Raw genomic sequence first — 15515 nt, 5'->3', positions numbered from 1 at the left:
AGCTACTCCACCATAGCCAGTACTTCACACGCAATGGGGGGAGCTGAAGCTGAAGCTAAAAGGGTGGGTATCAGACAAGTGGGTACAGGAATCTTCTTTGTGGGCTCTAAACGCTTTGGAAGTACCTGCACTGTCTTCAAGATGGTGACCACATTCTTCTCCCACTTTACTCTCCCCTTGTTTCTTGAATCCTGCCCATTCGAGCCCTAATCCCAGAACTGGACAAAAATAAATTGAAAGTAAGTAGTGAGGATGACAGACAGAATGGTTCTGAAGAAGAGTCTTTGCAGACTCAAAACATTAGCTCTATTTTTCTCTGCCAGACTTGCTGAGCTTCTCCAGCATTATCTGATTTAGATTTCTGGCATCTGCAGTATTTTAACTTTATTTGAATATTGTTTATATGGGGATGGACCGAAGAAAGCTGCAGCACATAAGGATTTGGGAGTCCTTGTGTATAAGTTGCAAAGATTTAGCATCCAAGTTCAACAGGGAATAGGGAAGGCAAATGGAATGTGGTCTTTATTTCAAAGGAGATTAAGTATAAAGTTAGATATTATTACAACGTTTAAAAGGGATCTGGATGGGTTCATGAATAGGAAGAGTTTAGAGGTATATGGGCCAAATACTGGCAAATGGTACTGGATTAATTTAGGATATGTGGTCGGCATGGATAAGCTGAACTGAAGAGTCTGTTTCCCTGCTGAACAGCTCTATGACTCTATTACCATGTATAGAAATCTGGTTAAAATATGGCACAAGTTAGATCATGGCTGGAATATTGTGGACAGTTTTAGTGCTGTTTTCTATGGAGAGATACATTGGCCTTGGAGGAAGACCAGAAAAATTTAACCAGGTTGATCCCAGTTATAGAGGGATTGTTTTGTGAAGAGAGGTTGAGCAGGCTGAACTCGTATTCACTGGAGTTTAGAAAAATGAGAGACAACTTTATTGAAACATGAAAGATCTTTATTTAACTTGACAGGTTGGCAGTGAAGAGATTGCTTCCCCTTGTGGGAGAGCTAAAAATCAGAGGGTGTAACCTCAAGGTAGGGGGTTGCCCAGTTAGAATAGAGATTGGGAGGAATTTTGTCTCTCAGAGGGTAGTGAATCTATGGAATTCTTTACTATAGAGGGCTGTCGAGGTCAGGTTGTTAAGTATATTGAACAGTAGGGAATCAAGGGGGTAAGTCAGGATTTGAGTGGAGTAGGGGATTATTAGATCAGTCATGAATGGTGGACTAGACACAGTGGGCTGAACAGCCTCCTTCTGCTCCCATGACTTATGGTGTAATGATCTCTTGAAACACTTTAGTCCCTGCATGAGGTGGCATCAATGGTGCCTGGGGAGTATGAGAGGTGAGATGGTTGGGAGGCCTTAGAATTTTTATTGCTGCTAGGATGAAGTCCCATAGCACTGAGGTGGACCTTTCAAATATCCTAACTCAGGAGCCACTGTGGCTATCTCCGAACTTTTCCCAGGTTAATTGCCCTGACTGTATCCAACACTCATGCCTGTCAATGAAGATTGCATCCTTGTGACCAATTTTTCCCTGAATTTCCTGAATCCCAGTACCCATTTTGAGGATGAAAAGCTGGACCAGAGTCTGTTAATACCAACAGACATTCAAATGTTACTCTCCTAATCCTCTTACAGCTTACTAATTCTTTCTTACCCATTGTAAAGGAGAGGAAGAGTTGATGTATTGTGACCATTATTTAGCCCCTTTAGTGTAAGAGCACTGAGAACCTATGTTTTTTTCATTCATTTGTGGGATGTGGGTGTCGCTGGCTGGTCAGCATTTCTTGCCCATCCCTAGTTGCCCTTGAGAAGGTGGTGAGCTGCCTTTTTGAACCGCTGCAGTCCTCCTGCTGTGGGTTGACCCACAATGCTATAAGGGAAGGAATTCCAGGATTTTGACCCAGCGACAGTGAAGGAACGGCAATATATTCCCAAGTCAGGATGGTGAGTGACTTGGAGAGGGACTTGGAGGTGATGGTGTTCCCATATATCTGCTGCCCTTGTCCTTCTAGATGGAAATGGTCGTGGGTTTGGAAGGTGCTGTCTGAGGATCTTTGGTGAATTTCTGCAGTGCATCTTGTAGATAGTACACACTGCTGCTACTGAGTTCCAAATAAAAGGGACTCATGACTGTGACGGCCCCTTCAAGTTCATGGCATGGCTTTATCTCAAAGGACTGCTGTTTTTAAACCATCTCTCCTTATTTTATTTCATGGAAAATGTGTTTCTTTCTTGAAATAACCATGTGATAATTTCATAATTTATCTTGTATTCAGGGATATCTTTTTAATTAGTTGCTGTAAATAAATGAGGAGGTTTAAGCAATTATTTTTAGTGCATTTTTCTATTTTCTGTCAGAGCTTATCAAGCAACCACACCAAACTCCAGACTCTTCTCCACTTCTGATGGGGTATTGCCATCTATTACACAAATGACTACACGGCGAGTACGTGAGTCTTTTTCTCGACTTCCTGAGAGGTAAGTGGAAAGCACTAAACTAATTTCGAAGGAGAATATTTAAATGGTTTTGTTGTCTGTTCCTTGATGGTCCTTAGCTTGTGCTTTTTCTCGTTTTCAGCTTGCAGTACAGGCATTCCACCTCCCATGCCTTCAACTGTCCCATGCCTTTCTCATCCACTGAAGGTCAGCTCTGCCAGCGGCAAAGGTCTTCATCCACTCCCAATGTTCACATGTCCAGCACCACCATGCCGATTGATAATAGCATTATTGAGGTACAACAAACTTATCCCTTGTTGCTTTGACAGAACTCCCTGAACTTGCATGTCTGAAAAACAAGAGTAGCTGCTTTGAACACCAGACCTTTTATAGACTACTCTTGGCTGTGGCTAATAGATTTAATTTTCATTTGTCATTCAAAATAACTAATCAATTAATTTTCAGACATTTTATTAATAATATTTATGCTTTTTTCCCTTATATTGTGCACTTTATTAGAAATCTGTTTTTTTGAAGTTTTGCAGTCACTGTACCATCATAGCTTGAGTGCCAGGGGAAATTGTTGCCAAATACTTTAAACACAAAAGATGTAAAGGGCTGTCTAAGATGAGATCTTACAATAGGAACACGTAAAGAGAAAGGGTGGTAGAAGTTTAGAACTATCTTTCACAATTGATGTTGTATCAATTGTAAGTTTTAGATCTGAGGCTGATAGCTTTTTGTTCTGCAAAGGTATTTAAGGGATATGGGACAAAGGCAGGTCTATAAGTTGCAGGTCAGTTACGATCTCACTGAATAGCCTAACAGGCTCAAGGACCTAATGGCCATTCCTATTCCTATCTATTAAATTGGAATGCCAGTTTAGCACATGATGCCATTTTGGTAAAAGAGTTGAAAGGCAGCACTAGAAACAGCCTCCTGGATGCTCATGCTCATTAAATGGTTGTACAGTATTTTGGTGCCTAGCAATTTCAGAATTGCCCTTTCTTAACAGCAGCCAGCTATTTGGATTAAACACATATTGATATCGGTAAGATATTTTATGATTATGGCAGCATCTGTGGATTAAAAATCAGTTAACGTTCTAGGTCCGGTGAACATCACCAGTTCTGAGGAATGGTCGCTGGATCCAAAATGTTAACTCTGATTTTTAATTCACAGTTGCTGCAAGATCTGCTGAGCTTTTCCAGCAACTTTGTTTTTGTTCCTGATTTACAGCATCCGCAGTTCTTTCGGTTTTTATTTTGATTATTGTTGCTGGAAATGTAAAAAAAAAAACACATTTGAAACACCAGTGGGCGTATATCTGGGACACTAACAAGGATTCACCAATACTCAACCAAAATTAATTCCAAAATCTCTCGGGACTTTGCCTAAGAAGAGTAAGTGTTGTGCTACTGCAGCTTATCGGACACTTCATGAGTGATCAGGAGAAAGGGAGTGCTTGGCCATGAGCATTTTGCTGGGAGATTCCTTTGGTCTCAATGAGAAATGGGAACAGGACATGAGGTGAGGTACCAATTGCTGGAGCAAAGTGGAACAGAAGGATATATTGGCGACTCCCATCATCTCCCTAAACTGCTGCAGGTACAGACATATCTTGTCCTGCACAAAGATCTCTAGTTCCACAAGATAACTTGCGAGCCATCTCTCTCCGTCACTGATCCTATCTGCAACATCTACTGGGTACCAGCCAAAGCACTCTTCAGTTGGTGGTGATTACAAGGTTGTCATTGGACTCGCTTTTTATTTATTCTAGGTTTTATTTTATGGAGTTCAAATTTCACCATTTGTCATAGTAGGATTTGAACCCATGTCCTTAGTTATTAGTCCGGCATTACCGCTTTCATCATGTCTTTCCCTCACATTTTTACTCTTTGTCTATCCCCAAGTTATTTTATGGCACTTCATGAACCATGAATATTTGACCATGAATGACTAACCCTGTAGTTTCATCTCTCGCAAATCTCTTCAGTCTGAGACATCAATCTCCAACAGCATTCCTAACTTTCTTGAAGGATATAGAGGATGCATGGGTATTTTATTTTGTCAATGTGTATGAGGATGAATGGAGTGGGATGGTTTTTGCTTGTAGATAAGGATACTTCTATACCTCTGCCAGGAAGAAAATGTGTAACGTCATCAATGAAGGACAATACCTCTAGATCCAAATTTATAAAAGGTTTCTCTAAAGTGGTATAGGCTACAGAGTGGATGGTGAGTTAGATGAATTCCTCATATGCTTATGTCTTTTTTTTGGAAAGCTCACATTCTTTCTTCAGGTGGTCTCTATCCTTGGCAAGGTTTGCTTCTCATAGGTAACATTGTGTGAATCTAAAGCAATATGTTTTAGACATTAGGTCATGCCTTTTATTCTGAAGGTGACAGGGGAGGGTTGAACGCATTGATCTTCTGAGTAAATGTGAGATGCACCATATTCTTCCAAGGAAAACAGTTGCAGATTCTGTGAAATTGCAGCATCCTGTGTGAGAGGACACTGTTTTTGGATGGGTGGGGTTAATGCTTCGAACCTTTAGCCAACTGAAAAGGCATTCTTTTAATAATGAGACCTTTTGAGAACCATTCTCAGCTGAGCCATTCCCAGTGAACCAGCATTGCTCCAGAGCTCATGTCGTCACATCCCAATGAGATCCCGTGAGGTCTCGGAGCCACAATATATAGTGGGCTGATTGGTATTTTATGATGTCTGAGATATGGAGCAATCAACAAAGGAGTAATGGTTTCTTAGACTCTTAATTCCAGATTTTCATCGAATTCAAATGCAACCATCTGCCATGGTGGGATTCGAACCCAGGTTCCCAAAGCATTACCCTGGTCTTTGGATTAACTGTCCAAGGAAAATACCAGTAGGCCCATCCCCTCCCCCCCTATTCAGATTATAAATTAACTATCTGGGTGAATGAACCGAGGGCATTGTTGCTAAATTTGCAGATGACACAGAGATGGGTGGAGAGGCTTGTAGTATTGAGAAGTGGGGAGGCTGTAGAACAACTTGCACAGGCTAGGAGAGTGGGCAAAAAAGAGGCAGATGGAATATCATGTGAGAAAATGTGAGGTTATGTACTTTGGTAAGAAGAAGAGGCATAGACTACTTTTTAAATGGGGAAACGCTTCAGAAATCTGAAGCACTAAGGGACATAGTGTTCCTTGCTCTTGAGGTTAACCTGCAGGTTCCATTGGCAGTTAGGAAGGCAAATGTTAGCATTCATTTCAAGAGGGTTAGAATACAAGAGATGTACTGCTGAAGCTGCATAAGGCTCTGCTCAGACCGCATTTGGAATATTGTGAGCAATTTTGAGCCCATATCTGAGGAAGGATGTGCTGGCCTTGGAGGAGGTACAGACGAGATTTACAAGAATGATCCTGGTGGTGAAGGGCTTATCATGTGAGGAGTGGTTGAGGACTCTTGGTCTGTACTCGATAGAGTTGAGAAGGATGAGGGGATCTCATTGAAACTTGCAGAATACAGAGAGGCCTGGATAATGTGGACATGGAGAAGATGTTTCCACTAGTAGGAGAGATTAGGACCTGATGGCACTGCCTTAGAGTGAAGGGACGGCTGTTTAGAACTGAGATGAAGAGGAATTTCTTCAGCCAGAGGCTGGTTGATTTGTGGAACTGATTGCCACAGAAGACTATGGAGGACAAGTTATTGAGTGTATTTAACACCAAGGTAAGAGTTCTTGATTAACAAGAGGATCAAGGTACAGGGAGAAGGCAAGAAAATGGGTTTGAGAGCCATCTCCAATTCCCAGTATAAATCCATCTTCCAAACCCTGTTTAACCAATTACTTGAAATACAGCTCATTCATATATTCCCTTGTCTGGATTTATTGTCTACAAGTTGGTGAATATTATCCTTAACATGTGAACTTCTCATAAAGGTATAAGTCAAGCAAGAGATGCATGATTTCTTCACTTCTGACTGGTTTCAGTCTCTTTTGATTGAAGATGTTACTTAAGTTTAGACTGATTTTATACCCCAATAAGGTAAATGGGTTAATTAATTATGTTTTTTCAATTCATTACATATTTGTTGTGGTGATTGTCAAATAATATGTTTGTTTACTTTTACAGGATGTAATAAGAAGTCACACTCAAAGAGGTAAATCGATAATTATTTTTTATATTTTTTCTAAAAGCACAGCCTGATTTCCACTGACTGATGTTAGAGAGGTTGGGGCCTTATGCCAAAATGCTTTGAGCTGACACGCTAGAATGATACATACTTGATTCACACCATCCTCTTCATGTGGGAATGTATTATAAAGTGTGGTGTGTAATCACAGTGGTTGCTGTGTAAGTTGGTGTATCGTTCTCTTTAACTATTATGCCAATCAGTGCATTTTACCCTAACTCACATTTTTATTTGTCATAATTTTTAAATTTGGTCACCTGGGTGTCTGATAGGCACGGAAATTCATCTCTGTGCTTAAGTCTCCAAACCAAATTGCTGTAAAATATATTCAGGTAAAAGTCCTGATTTCCTGTTACTAAGTACACATTGTCTTGAAATGATTTAATTAAGTCCAGAGACTTTAGGTCCAAGTTGGCAATGGCCACGGCTTAAAGATTCTCAAAGTATGTACAGAGCTACTGTTTTATTTTGATTAAATATATTTCGGACAGCTTGCTCATATAGTTAGGATGACCCTGCCACTAAAGCATTGATGTGCAAGTTTACTTGGATCCAAGTTGGAGGCAACTCAACCTCCATCTGATGAAGTTTATGTATTGGCCAGAGAGTTTAATTAAACATCATTAGTGTCCTAGAATACCTCGGAACTTCTTGGTTCAAGTATTGGATTGTTAGTTTGTCACAGAGGATTGACTTAGTCGCTACTTTCTATAGTCAGCATGTCAATTTGGAGCTCACAGAAACTTCACAAGACTCACCCCTCCAATAAGTGTAGTCAGTGATTGCATAATGGGCAACAGGGGCTTGTGTAGACAAATAAGTTTTAGTTGGGATGCTTACATCAGGTTTTAAGGTGCTTCAAACTTCCGAGAACGAAAATCTAAAATTATTTATGGGTCTTTTTGAAATCCTTGCCTTTAAAAAAAAATTGAAGCCCAGTAAGAACACTAAACTGATGTTTTACCTTTCCTTCAGTTCCCGCATCAGCACTGTCGAATAGTCCACCTAGCTTAAGTCCAACACGTGAATCTAAGCAGAAGTCTCCAGTTCAAACTCACAAAGATAGAAGGCCATCAGTGACGTCAGAAGGAATAAAGAAGATTGTAAGTCAAAGGAAACTGGTGAAGCACATTTAGACCTGTGTGCAGGACCAAATTGCTTATGATTTTGGATTTGGGAGTCTTTGGAATGTACATAAGTGAAAATATTTTAGTAATGACTGCATTCATAAGAATAGTCATATCAATCAGTTGTACTCTTTTATAGTTCTGCAAGTACTTCAACAGACATTTTCTCCATAAATTTAGAAACTACTTTTTCCCAATTTATGTTATGGCCCAGATTTTTAAAAAGAAAACATTCGAAGATTTAAGCAGTACACTTGATTTCCCTTTTCTTGTCAAGGTTTACTTTTCACTAGCTTCTCTTGCTGATGACATTAGCTCTCCTGGAGTATGATTCCACACTCATCCTCTATTTTCAAAGTGGCTGTTATTCATGAGTAAGCTTTGGCAGGGAATTTTGCTAGGTGGCTTTATAATGATGGACATTGCAATTGAACCCAATCCTAACTCTCTTACATCTATTCAACCTCTAGCAGCAGTAGTTTCTGGAGTTACAATGCTAGAAGGTCTTTCCTTAATCCAGTAATGCTGAACCCTTTTTTACTCAACTCTGCTGTACCAGCTGAGATCACTAACTCAGCAGCTTTGATATGGAATGGAATGAGGTAGCCTCTACAAACTTACTGCCCATCATTTTGATTGCAGAATTGCATTTGAATAACTTGAGGAGAATTGAACCCTAATGACATTCCAGAAGGTTAATGGAGTATAACATTTTTGATCAATTAGCTATTTCTGTCAGGAAAATGGATGATTAAACAGGTTGTTATTTTCTATTTTCATATTTTATGCCTTTGTTTGATGCCTGTTACAGCGTCCACGTGTTCAAAGAGATTCCAGTTACTACTGGGAAATAAAAGGAGAGGAAGTTGTATTATTGAAGCGAATAGGCTCTGGATCCTTTGGCACTGTATTCAAAGGGAAATGGCATGGTAAGAAGCTGATAATTTTTTTCTATAGCCATCCAAGATCTAACTGTTGTTAAGTTTTTATTTTGTGAAGTCTGCGATTTGGATCATGACAAATCTTGAACTGCGAGGGCATCCCTGCATAGCATTCAGACATTGGAACACTATTTTTGTTGATCAGATATGTAATTCCGGAAGAAAATCCATCTGATTTCTAAACTTGTTGAGGTATGCAATTGGAAATATATTTTGTCCTTTGTGAATACTTTGGTAACATTTCTTTTTTCACTGACTTTTATATATTAATCGATATGAAGGTTGTTCAAGGTAAGGAATAAGCTATTCCCATTGCAGCCACCCAGCATCTGCATCAAGCACTCCAAATTCAGCTGGAGCATAACTCTGTGAAAAGCTTGCTGTACTTTTACCTAGCAAACAGCCTCAATCTGAATCTCCTAAAACATGCTTTACTGAAGCAGTGAGATTTTATTCCCATTGATCTACCTGCCACCTCCCTGATTGAGATTGACTGTTTTCTTTCTTCCTATTCTCAGGAAATCAGCAGTGAGGGTGAGGCCTTAAATTTATTGGCCAATCTCATTGCCCAGACAAGGTGGTGTTTGTCCGAATATCCTTCATCATCACTATTTTGTCCAAAAGAAAGAAAGGAAAGAAAGGGAGGATGTGCTAGACCAGGGCACTCATCCGCATAGCATAGTACTCAATTATAGATGGAAAAAGATGAGACCGAGGAGTAATTAATTGTCATTCTCTGCACCAACATTTATTCCCGTCACCACTGATTCATGGTGGCAGCAGTGTGTACAGTCCACAAGGTGCTCTGTCAATCACACACCAAGGCTCCTCTGACAGCAGCTTCCAAACCTGCCACCATTTAGAAGGTCAAAGCCAATACGTGCAAGATGTGTTGATGTTTGCAAGTTTCCCTCCAGGTCACACACCATCCTCATTTGGAAGTATATCACCATTTCTTCACTGTCACTGGGCCAAAATCCTGGAACTCCCTTACTAATGTACTGTGGATGGTCTCACAATGCAAGGACTGCAGCAGTCTAAGCAGACAGCTCACCGCTGTCTTCTCCAAGGCAATAAGCCTGGTCTAACTGGTGATATCCGTGTCCCACAAATGCATAATAAAACAAAAAGTCTTGAATCATCTCCATTTGAGTCTAAGTTTGATTTATTGTTATCACATGTATCGAGCTACGGTAAGAAATGTTTTGCGTGCTATACAGGCAAATCATACCATACAAAGTGCATCAGGGTAGCAGAATAGAATGCAGAATACAGTGTTACAGCCACAGAGAGAGAGGGCAACATTAATATTTGAGAGGCCCATTGGAAAGTTTGAAATCAGCAGGACAAAGAGATCGTAAATGATATATTGTAATCAGAAAAGAAAAATTATGAAATTGAAAGTGACTTGAAGATTGGCTTTAATTAACATATAACTCAAGCTGCAAGCTGAATGTTAGGAACACATTTATCAGAGAATATTATATTTGTTTAATATCGTTTTTAGAGAAAACACTAATTGAGAGAGAATAGGTTCTGGTTAGTGCAGAGTTTGACTCCTAACCTGCCTGAATAAGAAGGGTCACTGGACCTGAAACATTAACTCTACTTTCTCTCCACAGATGCTACTAGACCTGTTGAATTTTTCCAATAATTTGCAGCAGTTTGTGCCATGTGTATGGGTTTGTCTAACAGTTGCGAGTTGATGGCCTAAGTTGAATTACAATTGTTCATGTGCCACACCATGTGAGATGTTCGTTGTAGTTTATGCCTTCACTTGTCCTTTTAAACTTTTCTGCTACTGCCTGAACCAACTGAAAAATCTGATTAAATTGCTGCCTTTTTTTATATAAGTGTTTATCTAGATGTCATAAAGCTGGCATTTAGACTTCAACTCAATTCCCCTCTTTTAAAAAAATGTAAATAAACACATCTCCAAATTGACTATTCATTCAGTGACTTGCTTGTGGTTTACTGGAGAGAATATGATTTGGAATCGAAAACCTGACCGCAGTTGGGTGGGTGTTGGAGAATGTGGATGAATTGGCCTGTCTCTGACTGGTTACTTATACTGTTGATAATAATGAATGGTTTGTTTAGTCTGATTAGCTGAGGAAGTTTGCAGAAGTGCCGTAATGGAAATGTAGCCGGTTTGGATCACATATAGCTTTACTTAAATATGAAAATGCAGCACAGTTCCAGAGTTGGAGCTGAGTACTAATCTGTATTGAAAACTAACTGGATTTGTCTCCTTTTCTTTCTAGTATGGCGGCTTTACAGTTTAGAACTGCTTACCAGCTTCCATAGAAGTTTATACAAAAATAAACTATTGGTTTATTTTGTTTCAGCTGCTTTTTTGCTAAAGCGGTGCAAAACTAATTAGTGTTCTCAATCTGAAGTCCTGCTTCTTTCTTTGTTGCAAAGAGTTATTCCCTTAAAAGACACATTGATCTCTGCTGAAGCTTCTCCATGTAGTAAAACTTGACTGTGTAGTCTTATCTCTTTTTCTTCTGATGGAATGATATTTTCATGACTTTGTCTACCAACTCTTTCTCAGGAAATTATGTATTTGGACACTCAGCCAAATACTTCAGCATCTTTCCACTAAAGATATACTCCTGTTTCTTGTTTTCCCTTAGAAGATATATTAATACCTCACACATATCCACATTGAATTGAACCCTCTGTCTGTTCTACTAACCTGTTTATTTTGAGCATCGTATGGGAAATAAGGCACTGGCCAAGTCAGGATGTATTTTCTTCACCATACAATCCATTTCACTGTTAAACCCTCTGCTGTCATTAGCAAATAAGCTCCTAATGCTTGTTGCACCATTTCCTCAGCACTGCTGCAGATTTCAGTCCATTTACCCTTCTAGCTGCATCTGAGGAAAATTTGGTTTCTGCCAAAGCCTTTTGTTATAAGTAAAAACAAAGAGCAGTCGAGACTGTTTGTTTATAGTACTTTCTAAAGAAAGTGGGCGGTCCTACATTTGAAAATTTTATTTTGGATCTGACACAGAAGTATTGCTTAGTCCAAAGGTTAAAAACACTGAGGATAAGTCTCACTTTGATGATTTCCTTACATCACTGGAAGAGCCAAAGTTAAGAACAGCATCTGAAGGTACAAAAGTAACAAAGATCCCTTTTAACAAAATATTTTTCACATTTGTAGTTGAACAAAATTGTTGCAGATTTTATTTCTTTCTTTTAATCTTGCATAATACTTAACACACCCTTGGTAATTTAATTCACCCATTTCTCCACGGGACTGTATTTTTCTGATTCTTTGCTGATCTTACTTTGGAGATGGAGAATAATTAAAATTTGTTAATCAGTTGTTCATTTTGTTACTTTTGAATCCAATTTATTTTTCACCAAGGAAGTTACAGAAATTAAAAACATTTTACTAACAAAATATTAATGGTATGAAGTATGATGAGACGAAATGTTATCTAGACTGCCTTGTATTGGTTTTGTAGTATAACTTCCATTTATGTGTTCGCTTATTATGTGATGATAATTACTTGGTTAAATTTTAAATAAATACACATTAACATGGCATAATGACAGTGTGTTTGAAAATTAGGTTTTCAACATCATAATCTGAGGTCAAGTAATTTGTTTAAAGTACATAATTTTTGGTCACACAAAGTAATCATTTTATATCAGCAGTCAAAGCTACAGTCACCATATTTGAAAGGTAGGTCATGTAGTTCTGTGGTTGTAGATAGTGTTGGTGCATTTGGAGAAAGCTATGAAGCTGTGATGTCAGTGGAGAAGCAAAAGATTTCACATAGTCAGATGCATACTCCAGATGCATACAATGGCACAACACATACTGGAAAACACAAATGACAGATAAAGACACCCTAAATGACTACTGTATTGTGTGACTGATAGAACATAGAACAGCACAGCACAGGAACAGGCCCTTCAGCCTACCATGTCTGTGTCGAATGTGATGCCATTCTAAACTAATCCCATCTGCCTGCACATGATCCATATGCCTCTATTCCCTGACTGTTTGTTTGTTTATGTATCTTTCTAAATTCCTCTTAAACTTTCCTAACGTATCTGCTTCTATCACCTTCCCGGCAACATGTTCGAGGCACCTACCACCCTCTGTTTAAAAAAACCTTCCTTTCATACCCACTTTAAAATTTCCCCTTTCACTTTGAACCCATACCCACTGATGTTTGACATTTCCACCCTGGGAAAAACACTCTGACTATCCATCCTACTGTGTCATAATTTTATGTACTTCTATCAGGTTACCCCTTAGCCTCCAACACTCCAGCGAAAACAATCCAAATTTGTCCAATCTCTCCTTATAACTAATACACTCCAATCCAGGCAACATCCTGGTAAATCTCTTCTGGACCCTTCTCCAAAGCTTCCACATTCTTCCCATAGTGTGGTAATTAGAACTGCAAATGCGGCCTAGCTAAAATCCTATACAGCTGCAACATGGTTTGCCAACTTCTTTACACAATGCCCTGACTGATGAAGGCAAACATGCCATTTGCCTTCTCTACCACCTTATCCACTTGTGTTGCCACTTTCAGGGAGTCCACAATCCCTCGGTGTATTGTTGCTCCTGAGCGTCCTGACATTTACTGTATACTTCTTCCTGCATTTGATCTCCCAAAATGCATCACTTCACACATGGCTGATTAAACTCCATCTGCTATTTCTCTGCCCAACTTTCGAACTCACCTGTATTCTACTGTATTTTTTGATAACCTTCCTTGCTATCAACAACTCCACCAATTTTTGTGTCGTCTGCAAACTTACTAAGCAGTCCACCTACATTTTCATCGTAAGTCATTTATATATATTACAAACAATAAAGGTTCCAGCACTGATCCTTGCGGAACACCACTGGTCACAGACCCCCAGTCAGAAAAACATGCCTTCACAACTACCCTCTGTGTTCTGTATCCAAGCCAATTTTGTATCCAATTTTCCAACTTACCATTGGTCCCATGCGACTTAATCTTCTCGAACAGCCTTCCATGAGGGACCTTGTCAAATGCTTCAGTAAAGTCCATGTGGACAACATCCACTGCCTGGCCATCAACAGTCATCTTTGTCATTTCCTCAAAAAACTCAATCAAGTTTGCGAGACAAGACCTCCCGGTATAAAACCATGCTGACTATCTCTTTTCCAAATATGAGTAAATCACATCTCTAAGAATCTTCTCCAATAATTTCCCTACCGCTGATATAAGGCTCACTGGCCTATAATTTCCTGGATAATCCCTGTTGCCCATCTTAAACAAAGGAACAACTTACGTTCTTCTCTAGTCATCTGGGACCTTGCCTACAGTGAAAGAGGATACAAAAATATCTGTCAAGACTCCAGCAATCTCCTTCCTGAGTTCTGAGCGAAGGGTCACTGGACCTGAAACGTTAACTCTGATTTCTCTTCACAGATGCTGCCAGATCTGCTGAACTTTTCCAGCAACTTCTGTTTTTGTTCCTTCCTTGCCACGTTCAGTATTCTTGGATAGATCTCATCAGGCCTTGAGACTTGTATACCTTAATGTTTTCAAGACACCCAACACCTCCTCCTTCTTAATATTGACATGTCCCAGAATATCAACGTATCCCTCCATAATTTTGCCATCATCCATATCCTTCTGCTTTGTCAATACCAATGTGAAGTATTCATTAAGGACCTCAACCACTTCCTCTGGCTCCGTGTGTAAATTCGCTCCTTTGCCCTTGACCCCCCCCCCTTTCCCTAGTTACCCTCTTACTCCTCATAAATGTATAAAATGCCTTGGGATTCTGCTAATCCCACTTGCCAAGGACACTTTGTGGCTCCTTCTACCCCTCCCGACTTTTTGTTTAAGTTCTTGCCTGCTTCATTTCCATTCATCAAGAGCCTTGTTTGATATCAGTGTCCTAAACCTTGCATATGCTTCCTTTCTCTTTTTGACTAAACTTTCAGTATCTCTTGTCATCCAAAATTTGTGAATCTTGCCATCTCTATCCTCATCAAGTTGTTATGAACTTGGTATTTCAGGTGATGTAGCTGTAAAAATCCTAAAGGTGACAGATCCAACACCAGAACAACTTCAGGCTTTTCGGAATGAAGTTCAGGTACTGAGGTAAGGAAAATTGAAGGTTATTCCAGTAGCTTGAACAATATTCCTCTCTTGACTATTAATAATAGAAATGAAGATTAACAGATCAGATCATTTCTCTCAAAGCTTAATGTGAAATAGCAAGCATAAAGTGTGTGTTTTGTTTGTGTCGGTTAATTTACTTGATTATGGCTATTGTCGTATTGGTGCAACAGCTCACCTTAATACACCTGGCCACAGAGGAGAAAAATTAACCATGGTTTGCACTGCTAATTACAAATTTGTGAACAATGACTAATAGGTAAAGACCCGTGGTCCAACCAGCTTTCCACCACAATTGCAATACTTTGTGTATCACAACATCCTTCATACCCCACCTGAAACCACACTCCTGAAGGCCAGTTTGCTATAGATATCTGGGAAATCTCCATCGGAGCCATCTAGGCAATTAGACTAGTCCAGGCAATCATCTGCCCTGAATTCCCTGAGTAAAAAGTGACATGCAACCTGCATTTCCACTTGAGGCAATTCAACAAGTCATCATCTCATTACGTGAGGCGAGAGTCTGTTCCAGAGGTCTATTACCATCTGGAAAGAGAACCATCTCCCCGTAGCTAACCTAGATCTGACCTTTGTATAATGTAAAATTATGAACAAACTGTCAACTGAAACACAAACTGTTCCCCTCACTATCTTACAAAGGTCAATCAGATT

The 15515-nt window shown here is 39.5% G+C and overlaps 1 protein-coding gene across 4 annotated transcripts in view; it reads left to right on the top strand.

The window, feature by feature from the left end:
* raf1b (Raf-1 proto-oncogene, serine/threonine kinase b) overlaps positions 1-15515 on the top strand; it is an 88338-nt gene that overhangs the window by 50179 nt on the left and 22644 nt on the right. For all 4 annotated transcript variants that reach the window (XM_048606359.1, XM_048606360.1, XM_020510866.2 and 1 more), the window contains 6 exons: positions 2381-2500; positions 2601-2754; positions 6578-6605; positions 7614-7741; positions 8577-8694; positions 14741-14825. In XM_048606359.1, coding sequence (XP_048462316.1) covers positions 2381-2500; positions 2601-2754; positions 6578-6605; positions 7614-7741; positions 8577-8694; positions 14741-14825 — 633 coding nt within the window. The remainder of the gene's footprint in view (positions 1-2380; positions 2501-2600; positions 2755-6577; positions 6606-7613; positions 7742-8576; positions 8695-14740; positions 14826-15515) is intronic.

This window comes from Rhincodon typus, chromosome 16 (genome assembly GCF_021869965.1).
Source record: "Rhincodon typus isolate 14 chromosome 16, sRhiTyp1.1, whole genome shotgun sequence".
NCBI classification, from domain to species: domain Eukaryota; kingdom Metazoa; phylum Chordata; class Chondrichthyes; order Orectolobiformes; family Rhincodontidae; genus Rhincodon; species Rhincodon typus.
Note: the sequence above shows the minus strand (reverse complement) of the source record. Positions and strands in the feature narration are given on the sequence as shown.